Below are 24,078 nucleotides of genomic sequence, written 5' to 3'. Positions count from 1 at the left end.
TAAGATGGGCCCAACCCATAATCACCCCCACTGTTCCCTTACCCATTACTCCTAGGGTTGTAAATGGACCAGCCTCGAATTAGACACATCAAAATCCATCCAATTAAAAAGGGGCGGATCTGAATCCAATTCAAACTCTAATCAATTTTGAAGATCCCCTTATTTTGGATTCAAAATCCTATTGACAGCCTTAATTATTCTCACCTTATTCCATAAAAAAAAGGTCTTTTCTTTCTCTATAATTACAATAATAATTAGTAATTGATTATAATGTCTACTAATTATTAATTAATTATAAATATAATGAAAATAGTAATTATTGCAACATAGAGGAGGTTTAAATAAAATACGTTAAAAAAAGATGGTCGAATTTGAAGATCCGACCTAGTTCGGATTTGAAATCCCATTCACATCCCTAATGACACCCACCCAATTCCATAAAAATGTCTTTTTATTTCTTTATAATTATAATCATAATTATAGTGACAATGTAATCACTAAAACATAGGGGAGGTTTAAGAAAAATATGTTAACAATCTTCCAAAATGATAATAGTAATTAAGTTGTCAGTCTCCATCCCATAAAAATCTGTTGATTACATTTTGAGAAAAAAAGTAAGTAAAATATAATGAAAAAAGAAAGAGAAAACATGTAAAAAAGAAAAAAAAAATGTGTAAAAACTGAGATCAATGCAAAGGTACGACGAAACTTTACTAATCAAAATGTAAAATAATATTAAAAATAATACATCATAGCTTACTTGTGAAAGTACTAATATTAAAAACATGGAAAAATAATTATTACAACCCTCTTTTATCACAACCAATGGTATGTGATAAAAGCCTATTGATTCATATATCGGGTTTAGTTCCATTGTTGTTTATTGAGAATGGCACTACATCAAACCCATTAGCATATTAGCATATAGACATTAGATATCTCTCTCGGTACATCTGAAAGGAACATTTCTTGTCCTTATTACACATATGTTTTGGGAATTCTCAATGTTTGCCCTATTTGGGTATGCATTGTTGTGGTTTTGTTTGGAAGTCTGAGGTTCGTGTTTGGCATTGGTATCGGGAACACCACCCCATTTTCTCATAAAAACACTGTTGGGCATGTCTGGGTTGTATAAGCAGTTATATTTTGTTTGGAAGCGGTGCTGCTATATAGGTTTTTTTAGGAAAACGACACTGGTTTTGTTCAGTACCAATATTGTAGAACCGTTTTTAGCATTGGTCATATTATCCAATGTCTAAGATGATGCTACATCATTGCACCATTGGCAATAACGGACTATTTTTTGAGATAACATTGAATTCGGCATTGCTTCAGATCACACTTTTCTAATTTTCAAGACGTGGTCTAAAGCAATGTTTTTTATGGAAAAATGGGACCAAATAAGAGGTATTGTTTCTTTAAAGTATTGTTTTTTTTTTCTGACGTGGTGCTTACATGGCACCGTTTTCTCAGAAAACAACATCGGCACCAAACATCACCTTTGTCTGCCGTAAGCCATCCAACCCATTAGCATTTAAATCTTAATCTTGAAGTTTAAAATAGCATTAAAAGAATGTAATAAATTCCAAAGGTTATCACTAGGTTTGAATAAATAGAGCCCAGGATCTCTTGGATTGTTAGTTTTGTTCAGACAATTAATTAAGTGCAACACTTTGTACTATATCATTATTATGTGGTAGATGAAACAGAGAATTCGAATCTGCTGACCAACACATTGCTGCCTACATTCATCTAGCCGCACATTGAGATCATCTTTTGTATTATATATGGTCAATGTTCCTATTGTGTAGCTGGATGAACGTGACAGCAATGTATTGTGGTTTGCAGATCCAAATGGTGAAACAAAACTTTGGATCTGTAAACTCTCAGGTTAACAAAAATATCATGGGTTCATCATGTTATCAAAAACTCTTTGCAAAATGCAGACGCCCATGTAAGTGTAATCGTCTTGTTTTTATTTTTTTTCCTGAAATCCAGATTTCTCCTCAAATAATAGTCCTTGCTGCTTACACCCATCTCACAATATTTGTAGCTGTGCATTAGAGGAGGCCGGGTCAAAACATAATGAAATGGGTCTTTGCCCCCCGCCCTTCCCAAAATAAATAAATAAAAAAGAATGCTTTAAAAAATACATAATGGACCCAACTTGCTCAATTCCTGACTCCACCATTGCAGGAGATATTGCTAATGTATGGATGCAGCATTCTGTGAGGAATGTTACCATGACCATTGTATAGATATCATATATTGGATGGTCCTTGCATATAGTCAAGCTACAACTAACAATTAATGTTCCAGACAATGCAATGTGTGGTCATTCATGGTGGGTAATCTTAGGTGTGCTCACAGTTTGAATAATCAAATTGTGGGCAAAATTTTCAAAATGAACTGGTCTTTGGTTTTTCAGATTTCCCAATCAATTGATCAATCAGTTGATCGGTTTTGGTTTTTAATCAATTCAATTCAATTGTTTGATAATATATATACAGAAAATCGAACAAATTCTTCGATTTTTTCAAATATACCAAACCGAAACGAGATTCATTGATTTTGTTAATTGATTTTTTTTTGTTCAATTCAGTTCTTTTTTTTTTTTTTTATGAACAACACCAAGTAATCCATTAGGCCCTTTTCTGAGCAATTAACAATCGGGCCTTCAAATCTTTCTTTGGTGTCCTTTTCTTCTTTTATGACCAAATTCACACATGAAGAGTCTAAGATGACAAGGGATCCGGATAACATTGGCGAGCAATCTCTCCATTTCTGCAATTCTAGATACAAATACAACACACCCGAAGCACAGCTCAAATGCTAATTTCACTCTCTAACATGGAAGATGTTAAGAAAGTCGTTCCGAATATGAGGCCGGTGGCTTTGTATTTTTTGCGGGTCTACGTTGGAAATTGGATTCTTGGAAGGATACATGAAGCCACGAAGGTGCTGCGCTGCATTTGAGAGAATTCGGCTGAGGTTATTCACAACGTTCCAACAGTCTCTTGTAACGTTCAATTAGGTCTATCTCCCTATAAAATAAAGCAGATAAGAGATATTCCCAATTTAAGTTGTAAAGGTTGTTAGAGCGTGTATTTCATTGACCGAAGCCAAATTCCATTTGAGAGGGATTCCACATTTGGGGTGCATTATGTTAATTGAACTGCTTTGGTTGGACACCATTAATTTATAGAAATTATTCATGGTAACTTCATATTTGGAGTTAAAATCAACCCCACAAGATTATCCCTCACAACGTCCCACAATACATTTCCGCTATGTATTAGGAATATCTCCCGACGAATAATCTCTCATATTTGAGAATTAGTTTAGAATTTGAAAATTCTATATTGACTTTTGGGATTTTTATCAAATATAATTTCTAGGTCCAGCTTAAAATGCGAGAAGCCATGTCCCAAAAGTCTTCTGAATTCCCTATTCCCAAAGGGGCACTCAGTTGCAATGTTTTAAAAAGCAACCTAAAACTGGAACCGCTTTTGATACTGGTTTTGGGTTTGTGATTTAATTGCCCGGCTCGAACGAATGGCATGTTCCAATTAAAAAATAAAAAATGATGAAAATCATTATCCAGGCCAAATGAATCAAAAGTTAAATTGTTCGAGTCAATAAATCGCTAACCAAATTAATAGTTTTTTTGATAAAGAGCGGATTAAGAATGAAACAAAATTAGTTATCTGGACGATATCCAGACCAAACGGTCCGACCGTAAATAACAAAACCATGCTCAGTTATCAACACTCAACAGGGGGTTCAGCCTTGATGAGGTTATCACTTTAGGTTGGATACAATTAAAATATGAATTAATGTCTTCTTTCTGGTTTCTTGTTGGCATTGCTTACCTAACAAGTAACAACCCAATACCCAACCACTCCAGTAGTGACGATGGTATGTTCAATTTTGCCTGACAGACCGAGATTGGTAATTGTGCTGCAATAGTTTGGCCACGAGAGCAATCAAGATTCAAGAGAAGTTGAGAAAAATAGAGTAAGATAAGACTATAGGAGAGGCACTTTAGGTTGTGTTTGGTTGTAATGTAAATAAATTTGTACTGATGCAAAATTATGGTAGTGTAAATGATTTGAATGTGAATTTTATTGCTTATTTTTGTTTTAAATTTTAGCTTATTTTATTTGATTGCAAAGTAAATCATGATGTAAAGCAAAATAAGGTAAAATCCAAAACAAAATTAAAAGAGAAATTGCTTTTTTTTTTTTTTCATTTGCACTCCCATGCATTTATATTAGCGCAAATAAAATTGCACTGCAACTAAAAACAGCCTTGGGATATTAACGTTTTGCTGGGGTGTCGTGTCGTTTCTTTACGAGTTGGACCTGACATGGCTTCAACCAACCTCCCTACTCTTTGGTCCTATCCTCTCATCAGGACTCTGGGATTGGGAACAACTGTTGCCGATTGGGCGTCATTGATGGTTGACATCAAATAGTCCAGTCTTGGCGTAGATGCGACTTGACAAATCTCACAATTTGATTAATTTGGTTTTGGTTGTACTAAATTCATTCTTGGGCATTGTTTCGACTTAGGGGTGCCAATTAGATCGGATTTGGTATAATCAGAACCATGTTGGACCGGTCCAATTCAATGTTTGGAACTTCCAATCAGTTCAAATTGATTTTAATGTAAATCTGCTCCAATCTAAATTCCCAGAGGATTTTCGAGATGCTAACTTTTGACATTTCGAGTGGAGCCCCATATAAAAATCTTTTGAAGTTATATTTGGTGAAAATTTGAAAATCCAGAAAATCAATACGGATGTTCCCGACGCCAAAATTGTTAAGAATAACATAGAAGCTACTCTGAATTAGACCTGTTTATGGGCCGGGTAGCCCGATGGGCTGGCCCAACCCCCGGACAGGCTTGAATACATATTTGAGCCCACGGGCTTGACCTCAGGCCTAAAAGCTCGGCTGAAATTTATTTTGGATCGGGTTTGGGATTTGTCAAAATAGCCCGGCCCAACTTTTAAGTTAAACCAAAAGCCCTAACCCTAAATATCTTAACCCCTTTCTTCACACTCATCTCTTTCTCTTAGTCTTAGCCGAACCTTAGTTCTCTCTTCTCAGTTTTCATAGTCACACCTCACACTCTCAGGAAGACAGAACTGGCGAACACTCATTGATGCAACCAGTGAACTCTAGCGGACTAGTGGTGAATCCTCTCTCTCTCTCTTGCATCGATGCGAACTCACTTCTCCTTTTCACTTTAAAAATCTCAGCTCAGCTTTATCAACGCGAACTCAGCACCAACAATCACGCAAACTCAACACCAGCGACCATCTTTCTGTTAGGTCGGGCTTTAGGCTTTTTATTAGAGCCGGGATCAGGCCCAAGTTGTAAACCCGTTGGTTGGGTCAGGCTTGGGCTCGAGCCTAACAAAACCCTGTTTATAAAGAATAAAAGCCCAACCCGATGCCAACCCAGCCCGACCCATGAATAGGTCTATTCTGAATAGCCCCAAATGCAGAAAACGTCCCAAACCGGGCCTAAGTTTCACCCTTGGTTTCTCCATCCATGTAGATTGTAGGTGGTTCATGTTTAAATTGATTCACCTATCCACTTCAATTAACAAAAAAAAAGAAATCCCAACGCAGCATGTGAATGATGCAGGTTCCTAGTGATCATCAAAGAATCTTTGGTTCAGGCGTTAATCAACAGATGGTACTATTCATCTTGCTAATAAAGTAATAATATCCATGGATCAATTAATTTCCCCATGAAATATAATACATCCTTCCTGTGTTCATGTAGGGATTCTAACAAAGTCTGTTTCCAATAAATTCCTCAGCTTCAACTGTAAAGAGATTAGAGATACATACACCAAGTATTTCTTTTACATTTTTTAAAAGTTTAGTTTTTTAGTTAGAAACAGACGTTCATGTGATCTGATTTGATTATCTCACAAAGCACAACCATTATTTGTTTAACCTGAATTCACGTATTCTTGTCTCCTCTTCTACCCAACTGGGTGGCTGTCAACAGGTCGGGTCTGACTCGGGTCCACTAAGGACTCCGAATTTATTCGGGTCTATTGGCTCCAACCCGATCGATTGACTGGCCTTTTTCCCCTGGTTAAGGTGTAATATTAAGGGTAGTATTGTCAATTTATGTTTGGGCTTCTTGTGTTTTTTTATTGATGATAAGTGGGCCTGACGCATAGCCATCTATAAGCGCACGTGGGCCTGGGCCAATAGGGCACAGAATGCGAAAGCTCATAAGAAGAAGCGCCTCGTCGTATCGGCACGTGTCAAAATTTGAATTCGGGCCATTCTTTGACGCCACGCAGAAGTGCAATCATCATGCGACACGCGATCTGACAGGGGCTTTTTGTCTGTATGCGAGGATGACGTCATCGCATAGAGTTTTTCAATTTCCAATGCAGCCCTCATGATGTCAATGAATTGACTAAAATACCCTTTTACAGGGACGCCTTTCTTCACTTTTTATAGACAAACGCGTCCCATTGGGACTCTCTGTTTCTCAGTGTTTCTGTTTCTTGGTTTCTCCTTGTATAAAGAAAGTAGCAGAGAGCTTAGAGCTCCCACCTTCCCCGACCAACGAAGGTAAAGAAGAAGAAATGATAGAAGAAAGGCGAGGAGCTCCGCACGGGGTGCTGCTAGCGGTGGTGGTGGGCCTAGTGGTGGTGGTGCCGGTGCTACTTAGCGAGCAGGGAGAAGCACTGACCGGAGCGATCTCGGAGATCTTGAGACCAGTCGGCCTGCTACTAGTCCCTATCGTGCTGCTCCTTCTCATACAGTTCCTGTCGTCGGATCGAGGCACGGTGATCTCCAACATCTTCTCTACCGGCGAGCCGGACTCAATCCACCGCCTAAGTGGGTCCCCGGTCGGCGTCGCTCTCTTCCTCGTCCTCCTGTTCTTTCTCTTGTACAACCGCATCTCCTTATTCGGATCCGGCGACGACGACTCCGAATGAGGACGAGCTCATCGATCATATTGCCATTGCTATCCGCCGTGAGGCCCGACCTCCCCCACCCCCCTCCCCCCTCTATACGTTTATATATACGCAGATAATTAACTCACTATGTACTGGTTAAAGCGTAATGATGAAATTTCCAGGTGAAGGAACAGACTTCTGTTTGTTCTATGAATTTGTGGATGTATTGTCATTTAAGATTTCGATTTATTTATTTATTTATTTTTTTTTTGGGGGGGGGGGGGGGGGTAGACGAAAGTTGAGATTAATTAATTGAATTGGGAGTTGAGAGCATCAAAATTTGAGTTTGAAAATTTCACAACTTTTTTGGGGGTAGACGAAAGTTGAGATTAATTAATTGAATTGGGAGTTGAGATAATTAACTCACTATGTTCGACTGTCTGTCGGTGGCCAAGTGGTGACGATGCTCTCTCTCTCTCTCTCTGTACGTATGTAAACAACAAGAGCTAGCAATATACGGAAAGGTGGATGCTTTGTGGGTTACTGGGTTTATCACTTCAACTAACCCTAGTAATAAGACTAGAAAATTGGGTTAAATATACGTGGTGGTGGTAAGTGCCTAAGTGGTAACAACTTGAAGTGGAAGTGAGCTGAAGAAGGATTTGTTACTTTGCCTTTTTAATAGTAATGAGCTATTAAGGAGGTTGTGAGCTTCTTTAATGGCTGAAGCTGAAATGGAAGTTGGGTTGATTACTCAATAATATGCAAAGTCCGGATCTTCTCCCCATACCTACCCACGGTGACAGTGTGACATTACAGCCGTGCGTTGGGTTGACCCCAACCCACCTAATTTTATGATGTGAAAGAAAAAGTAATATTATCCTGATATTTTATGTTTTTAATGAGGATTTAGGCTATTTTGGAACGAGTATAATACGAATATGTACGGTATGAATATATATATAATTTATACCCTACGTTTGTGTATTTGTACTCCTTTCAACTTGGAAAGAATGCAAATACAAGGTTAAAAATACCATGGGTCTGTTTTGCTTGTAGACAGGATTGGAATTGGAAGAAGAAGGGGAGAAAGAAGAAAGGAGAGGGGAGGAAAAATAGGGGGTGGCAATAGAGGCGAGGAGGAAGAGAAAGATAAAGAAGAGGGGGTGGAAGAAGAGAAAAGGGGGGAGAAAGAAGATGAAGAATAGAGGAGATACAAGGGAAGGATGACCGGCAACCAGCCTTACTTCACCAGAGATGGTGATACTCGAAGGTTAACTTGGATGGAGGAAGGCCAATGAAACGGTGACAACTTGGTCGATTAGGGCTTTGGATCAAAGTGGGATTTTTTTTTTTGGTCAGAAGGGGGGAAGAAGAAGGGAAGGGATGGAATGGCCATTCGCCCGTTGGGAGAAATACCATTTCCCAAGAATGTCATTCTGATCAACCAAATGGTTGGAATCTGAATGAACCATTCCAATCTGGGCGCCTATTCTTGTGAACCCTTTATATGCAAGGCTTTTTATGGTATATATATTTGTATTTGCATTCTTCCCAAACAGAGCCTTGCATTCATACAAAATTAAAGTTGGGCCGTGGTATGGTGAAGGAATCCAGGAACCAACCACCAGCAGCAAGCCTGCCTCTCTCTCTCTCTCTCTCCTACTCCTGTTAGTATATTACACGTTACCACTCAACTAGAGTTATTAATGCCGGGAGATTACAATAAATGCATAAAAGGAAGCTGCTGCTGGGAGACTACAATAAAACAGGTGTTGCTCCTTTTAAAAGTTTCAAGATTCCATGACCATGAGCGCTTGATCTTGTTGGCAAAACATGGCAGCGGAAACGGAAAGTAATGCCGCAAGACACGGAACATGATACGGTTCTTGCTTTAACTGTTCGAATTTTGAAATCCGATAAATGCATAAAAGATTGGCAGCAACCCGCGTTGGCACACAGAAGTGCTTCAGCTGGGCTTTTGATCGCTCATCAACTGATCTCCTTCACACCCCCATTTGATGGGCGTAGAATTTGTGTTTGCGGGAGAACTGTGACATAGGGTTAGGATGATCAGTCTTGGAGAATTTGGGGTTTCTTATATATTCGTCGTCCTCTTTTTTTTCTTATCATTGTTTTCCAGTTTTCCATAATTTCGGTGCTGCAGTCGAAAAGATTTCTTGCTGTCCAAGTCCAACAACAGAAAGACCAAGAATATAAGAATCCAACATGATCTGAATAACTTGTTACCGTTTTATTGACAAGTATCAGTCTATAACATGGTTTGGATCTTAAAAACATCATTTTCATCAAGTATCAGTTTAATTGGGACTTTTTTATTTAATTTTTATGAAATGTTAAAATTGGAGTATTATAGAGGGGTTTGACTATGATGCCGGAAAGACATCATACCAGAAAAATTTATAACCAATCAACGGCACCAATCATAGGAGTAACCAATGAAATCAAATGCCAAAACAGACACTACTCACATCCATCCTGTATGGTATCGTTTATAACATGAATTCAAATCAAAGATGTTTCATTTAAGAAAAGATGACATGAAGTTTCAAATTTCATTTTTAAGTAGGTTGAATCATATTATTAGATAATGAGCTAGCTCATCATATTTTCAAATGATATGAAAAACTATTATGAGATATACTCGTTGCTCGTTGACAAATGCATGTTATATGCACAGGTACCACAAGACAAATGAGAATCTCTCAAAAATCAGATTTTTTAGGTTATAGAATATAGCCTTTTGCAGTAAGCATTGAGCATACCATAAGGACTCACCATGAGCATGTCCTTGATATAATCCTACCATAAACAAGCGTCCTGTATGATGCAGATGTCCTATGTCTTGTTTGTTTGATCTCTTCTATACCAGCCCATTTCGGTGATCATCGACCACAATAGAAAAAAGCCAAATAGTGAACCGCCTAGGTTTTAATAAGCGGGGTCCTGAAAATACTCACCTACCAGCACCCACTTGAACTTGAGTATAAATGTGTCTTCAAATGTAGCAACAAGTTCTACCTGTCCAAAACAACCACTGCAAAAAAAAAAAAAAAACCCAAAGAATGAAAGTTAGGTCCATCAGAGGTATGGCATGATAGCTATTAGCTAACTGCCAGAACCAACAAATTTATGTGTTGAGATTAATATAGAACTACTAGAAGATGTAATTCGCACGTTCTAGAATAGCCAATCTTCAATATGGACACTATTTTCTAGAATAACCTATCTTCGAGCAAAAGTTAGCTTTAGGGAGGGGAAAAAAAAAACTATCAGGAAGTCACAAGTTAATGGATATAACAAAAGAACTTTGTGCCTACATGCAACTGAATGTTATTAATAAAGCTTTACCACCTAGGTTAACCAGACATGCACAGGCTCAGATGAACAGGGTGTCGGACAAGGGAAACCCTTTGGCTGAAAACTACAGAACTTTTGAGAACTACTCCCATGATCTCAGGAGAAACTGGGCAGCGGTGGCTTCTACATCTCCTCAAAAGATAAGAACACAAGCTAGCTGGCTACCCCCTCTGAAGGGCTCTGTGAAATTGAACTTTGATGGGAGTAGTCAAGGGAACCCAGGACCTTCGGGCATAGGAGGAGTTTTGAGAGATAAGGATAGCAACATTCTTTCCTTATACTCGGGACCAGTGGGAGTTGGAGACTCTACAAGGGCTGAGATACTAGCACCAGTACAAGGAATACAGCTTGCCAACCAACCAACTCAGAGTGGAGAATTTGGTAATTGAGGAAGATTCCAAGGTGGTGGTGGGTTGGTTGGCGAGCCCAAATACTGTTAATTGGGATTATAGAGATCTTCTAAGAAGAGTCAATTGGCTAACAATAAACATGTCAGTTAATTTTCAGTGGGTTAGCAGATCAGCAAATGTTTTGGCTGATTCTCTTGCCAAACAAGGGGTCTCAAGGGTTTCTTTGTACTGGGCAACTTTGTAAACAGATTTCTGTTTAGTGTGAGTTTTGTGCTTTCATCTTTAAAGAAGAGTGCATGTCATGCCTCTTCTTAGACTGTTTGTATGCTCACTGTTTCAATATTAATATCAATTTCTTTCGTCTATCGAAAAAAAAAAAAACAACAGTTGCAAAAGGGCAGGAAATTAATAAATGAAAGAAAGTTTCCCCATTAGCCTTACAAAAACACACTTGTGTGGGGATAAACACCAATTAGTCATTTTCCTTTGGAGTAAGTCACACCAGGAAAGGTATCCCAAAGAGTCGAAAGGTTGGATCAGGGCCTTAAAGAAAGAAGCCCAGGAAAATACACCAGAGGAGGATAGGGTCCAAATACGACTGTTAGATTTAGAGGAATCCAAATAAATCCCACTAAGGATATGAATCAAGTCCAAAACCTCATCAAATTCTGAATCCCTCACACTCCTCCTCAACCCCAAATGCCAATCAACACCATTCCTCGAGTTTGAAGGAACCAAGAAAGAGGACAAGGGTTTATCTTTATATATTGACAGGGCAAAAACAGAAGGGAATTTTTCTTTGAAAGAGAAGTTACCCACCCATTTAAAATCTGAATTAGATTTAGAAGTAGTTTCTTTACTTAAAAGTTTGTTCAGTCTCAGCTCAATATCAATCCTAGGCCAGCTACTGTTTCTCAATATTAATACTTTGCGCATGACTATGTCCAAATTAGAGCTAGGCAACTAGGAAATAATAAAACAAGCCCTAAAGAATTTTCAATGAAAACAGAATAGATGTTTTGCAATTAATATCATAGCCTGTCTTCCCACTTGGCCCCCTCTTTTTTTTTTTTTTGATAAATAAATAGAACCTTTTATTAATTTGGAAATATTAGCACATACAAGCAGCCCTTGGAAAGGCGCGAGCTGCAATCTCTCCACTAAAGAAGAAAACGAAAGCAATAAGTTACAGTTGTGCCCAATACAAAACTTCCCTAGCTGCCCCTTGCTTGGCTAGACAGTCCGCCATAGCATTTGCTGATCTCCCCACCCATTGTAGTCTTAGGTCCATATTTCTTGTCAGCACCTTAAACTTTTCAATTTCATTCCTGAAGCACCAAACTACTGACTCTGAGTCCTGCAACCAGCCTATTACAACCTTTGAGTCACCTTCAACTATTAGCTGTTCCACCCCTAATTGAGCTGCAAACTGTACACTTTGCAGGGCAGCAAACAATTCTGCTCTAGTATCACATTCCCGGCTTCATTCTTCAATACCCCACCTAACCCAGAAGGGCCTGGGTTTCCTACACTCGGGCCCCTCTTGAATAATTAAGACTGAGCTACGGAACATCTCTCTCTCTCAAATTATTTATTTTAGTTTATGCCAAATAACCAATTATTATACTAAAAGAAGGGCTTTTATGTAAGCCATCAGTGAACGTTACATACTCAACGTCCCCTATTCAAAGCTTGGGGAAGTTCAGTTCAATCCTATCGCGTACAGCTATGACAATAGCATGTTTTAGTGCCACTCCTGCCATCTGAATGGTAAAAGGATGGGCACCTACCAGTCCATGCCAATAGCATTTCAGGCCCAATCAAGTATACCATCATTGGGCCAAATGCCTGTAACTGCCATACATTTACAACTTGTTCTGTCTCTGGAAGAATGTTTTACACATACCCAGCCGCTTGAACCTTGCAAATGATATATGAGCATAAATATACTCAAATGAGACTTTTCTTTTTATTTAAAACTATTCAATTTTGTTAATTGAGGACAAAGTAATGGATAATATGTATGGCAAGAATGTGCTAAATACTCAATTGTACCTAGATGCTACCTTACCCATTAGTCCGTGCAGTTTGTATAGAATACTAGAGATCAGATTCCCTAATAACCCCCCCCAAAATACATTCTGTCCCTGTTCTCCCCTTGTCAATGCATCTGAAACTATTTGCTGATTTTTGCGAGCAAAGAAATTTAGCTCTCAATTCATGTGTCATCCGCCTTACTTCCATCAATATATGTGTTTATGCAGACATGAACCTACATCATTGTTTGTTAACTAGCTCTCGTGGTACCTGAATGGACAGATGCAATGAAAGCCAGTTAGGGAAGCTAGGAAACTGGAGAAGTTGATGAGAGACTTCTTATGAGCCGGGACAAGAAAAAAAGGATCACTTGGTTAATTGGGAAATTGTGTGCAAAAGTAAAGAAGATGGGGGTTTGGGACTTGGAAGGGTAACTAGAAAAAATCAAGCTCTGTTAGGGAAATGGTTGTGGCATGAGGTGGTGGGAAGCATTCATGGGAGGTCAAAGAATGGATGGGATGTTGGTGTATCAAGGCAAGCTAACTACCAGCACCTTGGAAGGCCATTCACAACACCCATCCTCAATTCCTCAATTTTATCAGGTATGAAGTTTGTTCTGGCAACACTGTTCATTTTTGGGAGGATATTTGGGTAGGAGACACACCTTTAAAGGATTTGTTCCCTTCGCTATTTTTTGTTTCTTTGTACAAAAAAGAGGTGGTATCAGAATTTGTCTCACCTTTGGGAACACCCTTAGATCTTGTTGAGCAGGAGACCAAGAAGAAGAAGAAAAGAAGGAGAAAAGAAGAAGGAAGAAGAAGAAGAAGAAGAGGAAGAAGAATAAGAGGCAACTGAGTTAAGGCCTCAACAAAACTTCACTTCAGTCGAGTGAAGCTATCTATTTATACTGTTCTGGCCGTACATAACAAAATGTATACAGAACTACGAAAATACCCCTGCGGGTACTAAGCCAGCGTACAGTACATATAATACACCTGTTAACACTCCCCCTCAAGTTGGGGCATAGATATCAATCATGCCCAACTTGTCACAGAGACCTTGATGTCTGGAATAGTTTAGCCCTTTTGTAAATAAGTCTACAAGTTGGTTTTCAGAGCTGATGTATGGAGTGCATACTTCGCCTGTGATGATTTTCTCTCTGATAAAATGCTTGTCAACTTCAATGTGCTTTGTTCTATCATGTAGTACCGGGTTGGCAGCAATACTGATAGCTGCCTTGTTGTCACAGAGTAGAGTATTGGGTTTACCAACTGGAAAACCCAACTCTCCCAATAGATTCTTTATCCACATACCTTCGCCCACTCCGTGTGCCATTGCACGGTACTCAACTTCAGCACTGGATCTAGCTACCACAGTTTGCTTCTTACTCCTCCAAGTAACCAGGTTCCCTCCTACAAAGGTGCAGTAACCACTAGTAGACCTTCTGTCGCTTTGAGATCCAGCCCAATCCGCATCTGTGTAAATTTCAACCCTCAAGTGTCCATGCTTCAAGGTGGTAGGACCTAGGTGCATGCATGAACTGACTGAGGACACCAACAGCATATGCTATGTCTGGACGAGTCATAGAGAGGTACAACAATCTCCCTACAATCCTCTGAAATTGCTTCACATCCTTAAGTGGTTCACCTTGACTGTCACTTAACTTATGGTTGGGATCAATGGGAGAGTCAGCTGGTTTAACCCCAATCTTTCCAGTGTCCTTAAGCAAATCTAGGACATATTTCCTTTGAGAGATGAAGATACCCCTTTTTTATCGGGCAACCTCAATCCCAAGGAAGTATTTGGCAGGACCTAGATCTTTCACCTCGAACTGAGTGGCAAGAAAGCCCTTCAAACTTTGAATTTCATCCTTCCAGTCACCAGTAACAATTATGTCATCCACGTATATTATTAGGGCAGCCATTTTACCTTCTACTCTTTTTACAAACAGTGTGTGATCTGACTAACATTGCTTGTATCCCCTCTTCTGGACTGCAGTATGAAATCTGCTAAACCAAGCCCTTGGTGATTGCTGCAGCCCATATAAAGATTTCTTCAACTTGCACACCTTTTGTTCACTTCCTTGAGCCAAAAAACTGGGGGGTTGAACCATATAAACTTCCTCTTCAAGGTCACCATTCAAGAAGGCATTCTTGATGTCGAGCTGATGTAGATCCCAATTCAGATTGGCAGCAAGAGAGAAGAAGACTCTAATAGAATTCATTTTGGCAACAGGTGCAAAGGTTTCTGCATAATCAACCCCATATACTTGAGTGAAACCCTTTGCCACTAAACGAGCTTTATACCTCTCCACAGTTCCATCAGCCCCATGCTTAACAGTGAACACCCATTTACATCCAACTGGATCCTTTCCCTTAGAGAGATCAACAAGTTCCCATGTGCCATTCTTATGAAAAGCATCAATTTCTTCCTTGATGGCCTTCATCCATTCTGGTACTGAGAAAGCTTCTGCCACATTCTTGGGAATAGGGATACTGTCGATGGAGGTAAGAAAAGCACGAAATGAAGGTGAGATGTTTGCATAGGAAACAAAGTTGGAAATGGGGTGTTAGGTGGTGCACGACCTAACACCTTTCCTGTGGGCAATGGGAAGGTCAAGATCATTAGCAATAGGGAGGTTGGGAGTCAAGTTACCTGAGTGAGTATGATCTTCCCCCAAGGAATCTGATGGCATTTGAGGTACGGCTTCTGGATTCTCCTCAACTCTTGAACCTGATTGTCCTTTACGACGACGAGAAAAAACACAAAAAGGTGGAGGATTAGAAGGAGGAAGAGGAAGAGGAAGAGGAGGAAGTTGAACCAGTTTCTCCTCATACCTACACTCCCCTTGAGGAGAAACAAGAAAGAATGGCTCATCCTCAAAGAAGGTAACATCCATGGAGACATAGAATTTCCGTGAAACAGGATCAAAGCAACGATATCCTTTCTGAGAGAATGAGTAGCAAAGAAATATACATGGGATAGCACGAGAGTCCAAATTTCCCCGGGTGGGGGAAAGGTTTTGGACAAAACACCGACAACCAAAAACACGGGGAGGAATAGAAAGAAGAGGGGCCTTAGGAAAGAGAAACTGATGTGGAGCTTTGTACTCTAACCAACGAGAGGGCATTCTGTTAATGAGGTATGTAGAACAAAGGACGGCCTCAAGCCAAAAACGTTTGGGAACATTCATGTGGAGTAGTAAACCCCGTGCCACTTCAAGAAGGTGACGGTTCTTCCGTTCAGCCACACCATTTTGTTGTGGCGTGCGGGCACAAAAGCTCCGGTGAAGAGAGCCATGTGAAGCAAAGAACTCCGTGAGGTCACTATGAAAAAACTCTTTTGCATTGTCTGATTGAAATATTTCAATTTCGGTCTGAAATTGGGTGAAGACCATCCGCTGAAAATCTTGGATAATTTTTGGTACTTCCTCACGGGTTTGCATTGGATATACCCAAGTGTATCTGGAATAATCGTCAATGAAGGTAATAAAGTACTTGTAGCCACTCTCAGAAGGTAAAGTAACAGGGCCCCACACATCCGAATGCACAATGTGAAAAGGAAACTCAGATTTACTATTTCTTTGAGGAAATTGAGTTCTACAATGCTTGCTTAATTGACACGTTTGACAAGAAAATTTGGAAACAGACACGGACTTCCACATTTCTGGGACTCAAAAGACAAGTGACCCAAACGACAATGCCATAAATACATTTTACTCTTTTTGAACTAACTCATAGGCGTAACAAGAAGGCCAACCGTATTCTCCAGCATATAGAGTCCATCAACCATACGACCTCTACCAATCGTCCTCCCCGAGGCCAATCCTGAATCACACAATAGGAAGGGAAAAAAGTCACGGAACAGTTTAAGGAATTTGTAACACTACTGACTAAAAACAAATTCAAAGGAAATTTTGGAACATGAAGAACATTAGAAAGAGTAAGGCCAAGAGGAAGAGAGAGAGTTCCTTGACTAGCTATGGGAGAGTATGATCCATCAGCTAGTCTCACTTTATCTCTTCCGGAAAGGGGGTGATAAGTTTGGAAGAAAGAGGACATACCGGTCGTGTTTTGACGCTCCAGAATCAATGATCCATGGAGAGTCAAGGTCGTGAGAAGCAACATGGAAAGCTGTGGCAGGATTACCTGATGTGGATGCAAAAGAGATGGTGGGAGGATCATCCATCTGGCGAATTGTTCTGCCATAAAGCTCCAAATGGTCACGGAAGAAGTTGACAATATCCTCTCTTGGGTCAGATCCAGAGTAGTTATGTTGGCCATGAGGTGGTTGAGTTAGTGGAGATCGAGGGTTGATTCTCCCGAGTAACCATATTGGCCATGTGGTGTTTCTTGGTACCTTGCTGCCCGGGTCTTCTAATACCATCTGAACCTTGCTTCTTAGGTAAATCCTAAGCCCACTTCGGTTTCCCATGGAGATCCCAACAAGTATCTTTGGTGTGCCGGGGCTTCTGACAATTAGTGCACCACAATTTTTCCTTATCTTCTGCTTTCTTCTGGATATCTCCTCTCTTGAAAGAAGGTCCACCACTAGTACAGGGACCCCCCTTTGCTGCCAACACAATTGCATCCCCTCCGGTGCTGTTCATCAAGTTCCTTCTGCTCTCTTCAGACTGGACAAGAGCATAGACCTCCTGAATTGAAGGAAGATCCTTTGAACTTAGAATTTGTACTCTGATGGGTTCATAGATAGGATTGAGACCATGTAAAAAGGCAAACACCCTTTGTTGTGAGACAAGTTTCTTATACAATTTTGCATCTTCCTCAAACTTCCACTCAATGTTCTGGTAATGGTCCAGCTCCTTCCAAACAGTTGTCAAATCAGAGTAATAAACTGATAAACTCCTCTCCCCCTGTTTACAAGTAGATGAAGATGCTTGCAGTTAATAAATTTTGGCATAGTGTCAAAGTTCAGAATGGGTGGACTTTGTCTGATCCCATATCTCATTTGCAGTTTCAACCCACATGAAGTTCTTCCTTATTTGTGGTTGCATGGAGATCAAAAGCCATGGCATAACCATACTATTCTCCTGATCCCATTTATCATGTTATGCATTTTCAGAAGGTGGTTCTTTGATTCTTCCATTTATGTAGCCCTACTTTTCCCCTTGCAATTATGTATAGTTTGATCCCCCTTGACCACTCTAGATAGTTTAACCCATCAAGAGGAACAACAACCATAGGGAAGGATAGATCACTGTTCCCACTCATTCCATTCAGCATTGTGGAGATTCCGGATGTAGCTGAATCTTCACTACTCATGATTCTCAGTTCAGAAATACACAAAACCAAAGCACAATCTTACAGAGCTGCAACAGTCCACAACAGGACACTTGCTGATTTTCAGCCCCACAGAGAACCAAGCACAAACACTGCAACTGCAGCACTAGGGCTTATCACCTACACTGTGTAGGAGTCCACAAAACACTATATGAACTGCACATGCAGTGTAACCAGGTTTGAAAGACCTACAGTTCACAACCTTGATACAGCTTCTCAGCCAAAAAAAAGGTCACAGTAGGAGCAGCAATACGAGTGGTGATTCACCACACCTAATCGGCTGATATCCACTTTCCAGGGCAGCCGAACAGTCACTCAAGTTCTAGGGTTCATCAACAGCCCCTTAGAGTCAGACTAGGGCAACATACAATCGGAGGAAGGGGAGCAGTCCCTACTCAGATTCTGGAACATTAACAGTCATGCAAGAAGACATAAACAGGAAGAGAGAAAAAAAAATCTCAGTACCAACAATAGGCAGCACAGTCATCAGTCATGAACTCGAACTCCCCTTCAGGTCAGAGAGCCTTCCTTCGAGCATCTAGGATGGATTTCTATAGTCCTCTTAGCCAAAGCAACCCAGTTACCAGCAAAAATACATGTAGCTGAACCTTTTTTCTATGCTAGGAAGTTGAACAGTCAGCATACTTGTAGCAGAGCCCTACTCGGCAGTGGAGACCAACCGCAGCACTAGGAAAGCTTCCTCTTCCTTGTCTTCGAGCATCAGTACTATAACCCCTTCGCAGCAGAGGAGAGAGACCTCAGCTAGTTGTTTTCTAGGCATGGACGAACCTGCTCTGATACCATGTTGAGCAGGAGACCAAGAAGAAGAAGAAAAGGAGAAAAGAAGGAAGGAGAAGAGGAAGAAGAATAAGAGGCAACTGAGTTAAGGCCTCAACAAAACTTCACTTCAGTTGAGTGAAGCTATCTATTTATACTGTTCTGGCCGTACATAACAAAATGTATACAGAATTACGAAAATACCCCTGCGGGTACTAGGCTTGTGTACAGTACATATAATACACCTGTTAACAGATCCTACTTGGGATTTTGGGTTTCATAGAGGACTTAGGGTTGATGAAATTGAATCTCTTTCTGTTTTTCTTGGTTGTCTTAATCAGGTTTGTTTGGATCCCTCCAAGCCAAATAAGAGGGTATGAACTCCTAGACCCAATGGAACCTTCACTTGTGCTTCTTTCTTCAAGTCCATCTCTCAACTTTCTACTCACCAACCCTTTCCATCAGAAGAAATTTGGTTCAGGCCAGTTCCCCAAAAAATTATGGCATTTTGTTGGGAAGTATTCCATGGGAAAGTAAACACTCTAGATAATCTACAAAAGAGAAGACCTTTCCTCTGTATTTCTCTTAATTGGTGTATCCTTTGTAGAGCTCACGGTGACGATTGTTACCACCTATTAATATCTTGTCCCTTTTTTGAAGACCTTTGGGCTTGGCTACTTTCGTTGTTTGGGAGTAGTTGGAGTCTACCAGCAGAAATTCACATGCTCTTCAACCATTCTACCTTTTATTGGCCTACAACAATAGGGAGAACTATGTGGAGATGTTCTCATGCTGCCTTGATTTGGACTCTTTGGGAAGAAAGGAATATTAGAATTTTTCAAGAAAAGGAAAGAAGCAGTCAGGAATTGAAAGATTGTGTTAAATAGGGCAATACCTTAGCTGAAGACCTTGGAAATCTTTCATCAATTCTCCTTTAATGACCTTTGGAGAAATTGGTCAGCAGTAGCGAGGTGTTCATCTCTAAAGGAGAAATCAATTACAAGCTTGTCTCCTCCATCCGAAGGCTCACTGAAGTTGAACTTTGATGGAAGTAGCATGGGTAATCCAGGATTATCCAAAATGGGGGATGCTTTGAGAAATGAGAAGGGAGAGATTTTGTTGCTCTACTCAGGTCCCTTGGGAATTGGGGACTCCATCAGGGCAGAATTTTTAGCTGTTGTACAAGGGGTGCAATTTGCAAACCAGCTGGGGGTACAACACCTAACAATCGAGGGGGATTCCAAAGTGGTGGTGGGTTGGTTGAAAAATCCTGAAGAGGCTATGTGGCGTTACAAGAATGAAATGAAGAAATTTAGTTGGTTGACAAGGAATATGTTGGTCACTGTACAATGGGTGGGGAGATCAGCAAATACTTTGACAGATGTGTTAGCTAAGCAAGGGGTAAATAGGGAAGAATTGTTTTGGGCTCAGTTGTGATTCTTGCTTTTCTTTCCTAGTTTACTTGTAAGATTCAAGGAGGGGCTGCAGCTCGCGCCTCTCCTTGGGATGTTGTATGAACTCACTCTAAACCTGCTTCTGAATTAATAAATTTATTATCATTGATCAAAAAAAGAGATAAATGCCCCATATAAAAATGGTACGTGGGAATTAGTGGATCTTCCTGAAGGTAAAGAACCGGTAGGATGCAAGTGGATGTTCCCAGTAAAGCACAAGGCTGATGGCACAATAGAAAGGTGTAAGGCTAGGTTGGTGGCAAAAGGGTTTACCCAAGTATATAGTGTAGATTATGCAGAGACTTTTGCCCCAGTAGCCAAGATGAACTCCATTAGAGTCCTTTCCTCCCTTGCAGCAAATTGATTGGTCCAACCTCCTAACTTTAGTGCCCAAGGCAAAGAGCAAAAAGTGTGCAGACTAAAGAAGTCTTTGTATGGTCTGAAGCAATCTCCGAGAGCCTGATTCAGCAAGTTTCATCTGGCTATACAGTAGGTTGGCTACAAACAATGTAAGACTGACCATACTCTATTTGTGAAAAGAGGGGAAGGAAAGATTGCAGCCTTGATAGTGTATGTTGATGACATAGTTATCACAGGTGACCAGAATGTTGAAATTCAGAGACTGAAAGATTTCTTAGCTACTAAATTTGAGGTGAAGGATCTAGGTCCCCCTCGATATTTCCTTGGAATTGAAGTGGCCCATTCTCAAAAGGGGATCTTCATTTCTTAGATGAAATATATCCTAGATCTGTTACAGGATACAAGAAAACTAGGGGTTAAGCCAACCGACTCTCCCATTGATCCAAATCACAAACTAGGTGACTGTTGTGGTGGAGTTGTCAAAGATGTAAAACAATTCCAGAGACTTGTGGGAAGGCTCCTGTATTTATCCATGACCAAGCCAGACATTGCTTATGCAATTGGTGTTCTTAGTCAGTTCATGCACGCTCCTGAGACCACACACATAGAGGCAGCAGAAAGAATACTCAAATACCTAAAGAGGTTTCCTAGAGCTGGTTTGTTATACCAAAAGAATGGTCATTTGAAGATTGAAGTCCACACAGATGTTGATTGGGTTGAATCAGTTGATGACAGAAAGTCTACTAGTGGGTATTGTTCCTTTGTGGGAGGAATCCTAGTCACATGGAGAAGCAAGAAACAAAATGTAGTGCCTAGGTCTAGTGCTGAAGCTGAATATAGAGCAATGTCCCATGGGGTGGCTGAAGGCATGTGCATAAAGAATTTGTTGAACGAACTGGGTTTTCCTGCTGATGGCCCTATGTCCTTGTATTGTGACAACAAGGCTACCATTAATATTGCAGCCAACCCAGTTCTTCATAATAGAACTAAGCATATAGAGGTTGACAAACACTTCAATAAAGAGAAAAATGTTATTGGAGAAGTGTGCACCCCATTTGTGAGTTCCAAAGAGCAACTGGCAAATATATTTATAAAAGGCTTACACCACTCGTGGCACGACGATTTATGTGACAAGTTGGGCATGATTTACACCTACATCCCAACTTGAGGGGGAGTGTTAAAATAACTTAGTTTAGTTTTAGTTTAGTGCCACAAGAGCACCTTTGTAATTTTATCCTTTCTTTTTTCTGTATGGTCACCCTAGTATAAATACCAATTAAACTGGTGCCGCCAGTTGACTTTTGTCTCTCCCAATTCTGTGTCTCTCCTCTCTTTTCTCTCTTCTCTCTTCTCCTTCATCTCTTCTCTCTGTTCTAGAATCATACCATCTCAGCACCAAGAAAACAGAAATCTAGAGGAAAAAGGTCTCTACACCTTGGGGGGGCTTCAAAGGGTACTGTCACTTTCTAGAAGAGGATGTTGTGGAGGTAGTAGAGGAATTAATAGGAAATTTCACGATGCCTCTAAAGTTTAGAGTGGTGGAGGATGGCTTCACATGGGACTAACTAATGTAAATGGTACAAGCAATTACAAAGAGAGGAATGAATTCTAGGAAGAACTATTTGGGATTCAAGGGTTGTAGGATGGTCCTTGGTGTTTAGGGGGGATTTCAATGTAATTTGTTTTACTAACGAATCAAACAATCCCCAATAGACTATTACAACCAAAATAAGGAAGTCCAATGATTTCACTAATACCTATGAATTAAAAGAACTTTCTCTATTACAAGCTCTTTACACTTGGTCCAACTTTCAGGAAACCCCAGCTTGTTCTAAGTTAGGCAAACTCCTCTTTAATGAAAGTTGGGAAAGTCACTGGAAAGATTTGATATCCAGAGCTCTACCTCGCGTTACTTTTGATCATTGTCCCATTGAGCTAGGACATGAATCTTTTAGGTGTGGACCTTAACCTTTCGAATTTGAAAACATGTGGCTAACACACCCGGACTTTGTGAATAAAATTGGGGAATGGTGGAAGGTAGAAATAAGTGGGTGAAGTGGAAAGGAGTGAAATTTCACAAAAGAAAATTGATAAGCTTGAGATCAAAATTAAAAAGAATGGAATAGGGAACATTTTGGGAGAATAGAAGTGAAATCTTCTTTGATGATCTAGATAGTGGAATTGGACATGGAGTCCCAAAGAATCACGTATATACAGGAAACAGATTTGAGATGGAAGTTGAAGAGGGATTTAGAAGACATCCTCTTGTGAGAAGAAATCTCCTAGAGGCATAAATCCAGATGTAAATGGAACAAGGAAGGTGATGGCAACGCTAAATTCTTTCATGAATTAGCCAATGGAAGGAGGAGGGAAAATCTACTGACTAAAGTTGAAGTGGATGGTTTGGTCCTTGAATCCCAAGAAGAGATGGCCAATTGTTTTGTGGCTCATCTCAAATCTATTTTGAGGAGGCCTTTAGGCAATAGAGAGGAGTTGGGAGGAGTGATTTGGCCAAGACTTTCTAAAGAAGACAAATGATGGTTGGAAAGAAACTTTGAGGAGGAGGAGGTAAGGCAAGCATTTTTCTCAATGGATAGATCCAAGGCACTATTGTTGAATGGTTTCACTATGGCTTTCTTTCAAGATTGTTGGAACATAATTAATTGAGGTTTTTAGAGAGTTTGAGGATAGTTTTGTTATAAGTCGTGGAGTTAATGCTACTTTCCTAGCTCCAATTCCAAAGAAAAGAAAGCCTAAACATCCAAGAGATTTTAGACCTATTAGTTTAGTGACTAGCATATATAAGATCCTAGCTAAGGTCTTATCACTAGGGATCTAAAGGTGCTTCCCTCCATCAATCAAGCGCTAGGTGCCTTTGTTCAGGGGAGACAAATAATTGATCAGATCCCAAAAGCAAATGAATGTGCGGAGATGAGAAGATCAGGTAATCAAGGCTTTGTTTGCAAATTGGATCTTAAAAAGGCCTATGATCTAGTGAACTGTAGCTTCTTGTTAGAGGTGCTAAGGAGGTGTGGATTCGGGGATAGATGGTGCAAATGGATTAATGGTTGCCTTACCTCCTACTACTACTCAGTTCTAGTCAATGGGGTAGTCAATGATTTTTTTCCCAACATGTAAAGGCCTAAGACAAGGTGATCCATCGTCCCCTTTTTATTCACACGGGTTGTGGATACTCTTAGTAGACTGTTATCAGAAGTGGATAAGGTTGGGTCAATAAGAGGGTGGAGAATAGGTAGAGACAGAATTCCGATAACTCACCTTTAGTTTGTAGATGACATCATATTTTTGGGTGAGGTTTTTGACTTGATGAAGGTGAGAAACCTAAAAAAATCAAATAATTCTCTTTAGGAATGCCTCTAATTTGAAAATCGATTTTGAGAAAAGTTGTGTGGTGGATTCATCAAAAAAAAGTTGTGTGGTGGGGTTAAACCTGGGGTATCTCAGTGAGCCTTACTC

The 24,078-nt window shown here is 40.1% G+C and overlaps 2 protein-coding genes across 6 annotated transcripts in view; one reads left to right on the top strand and one right to left on the bottom strand.

The window, feature by feature from the left end:
* The first annotated feature begins 5,651 nt into the window (after positions 1–5,651).
* LOC148867528 (uncharacterized) lies at positions 5,652–7,156 on the top strand. The gene is made up of 2 exons (XM_088976487.1): positions 5,652–5,708; positions 6,472–7,156. The coding sequence occupies exons 1-2, from the start codon at positions 5,652–5,654 to the stop codon at positions 6,979–6,981; spliced, it is 567 nt and encodes a 188-aa protein (XP_088832613.1). The 3' UTR covers positions 6,982–7,156.
* Positions 7,157–9,389: 2,233 nt separating this feature from the next.
* LOC148867527 (DnaJ heat shock amino-terminal domain protein (DUF1977)) overlaps positions 9,390–24,078 on the bottom strand; it is a 33,473-nt gene continuing 18,784 nt past the window's right edge. For all 5 annotated transcript variants that reach the window (XM_088979702.1, XM_088979703.1, XM_088979704.1 and 2 more), the window contains one exon: positions 9,390–10,000. The gene's annotated coding sequence lies outside the window, so the exon portion shown is untranslated. The remainder of the gene's footprint in view (positions 10,001–24,078) is intronic.

Source organism: Nelumbo lutea, chromosome 3 (assembly GCF_056320005.1).
Source record: "Nelumbo lutea isolate HS-2025 chromosome 3, American lotus-T2T, whole genome shotgun sequence".
NCBI lineage: Eukaryota > Viridiplantae > Streptophyta > Magnoliopsida > Proteales > Nelumbonaceae > Nelumbo > Nelumbo lutea.
The sequence above is the reverse complement of the archived record's forward strand: the minus strand, read 5'-3'. Positions and strand labels throughout refer to the sequence as shown.

Excerpts from the sequence above, each read along its gene's own strand:
- LOC148867528 (XM_088976487.1), top strand. The coding sequence starts at position 5,652 with ATGCAGGTTCCTAGTGATCATCAAAGAATCTTTGGTTCAGGCGTTAAT. Across the intron at positions 5,709-6,471 it reads CAGGCGTTAATCAACAGATG|GGACGCCTTTCTTCACTTTT; the intron begins GTACTATTCATC and ends ACCCTTTTACAG.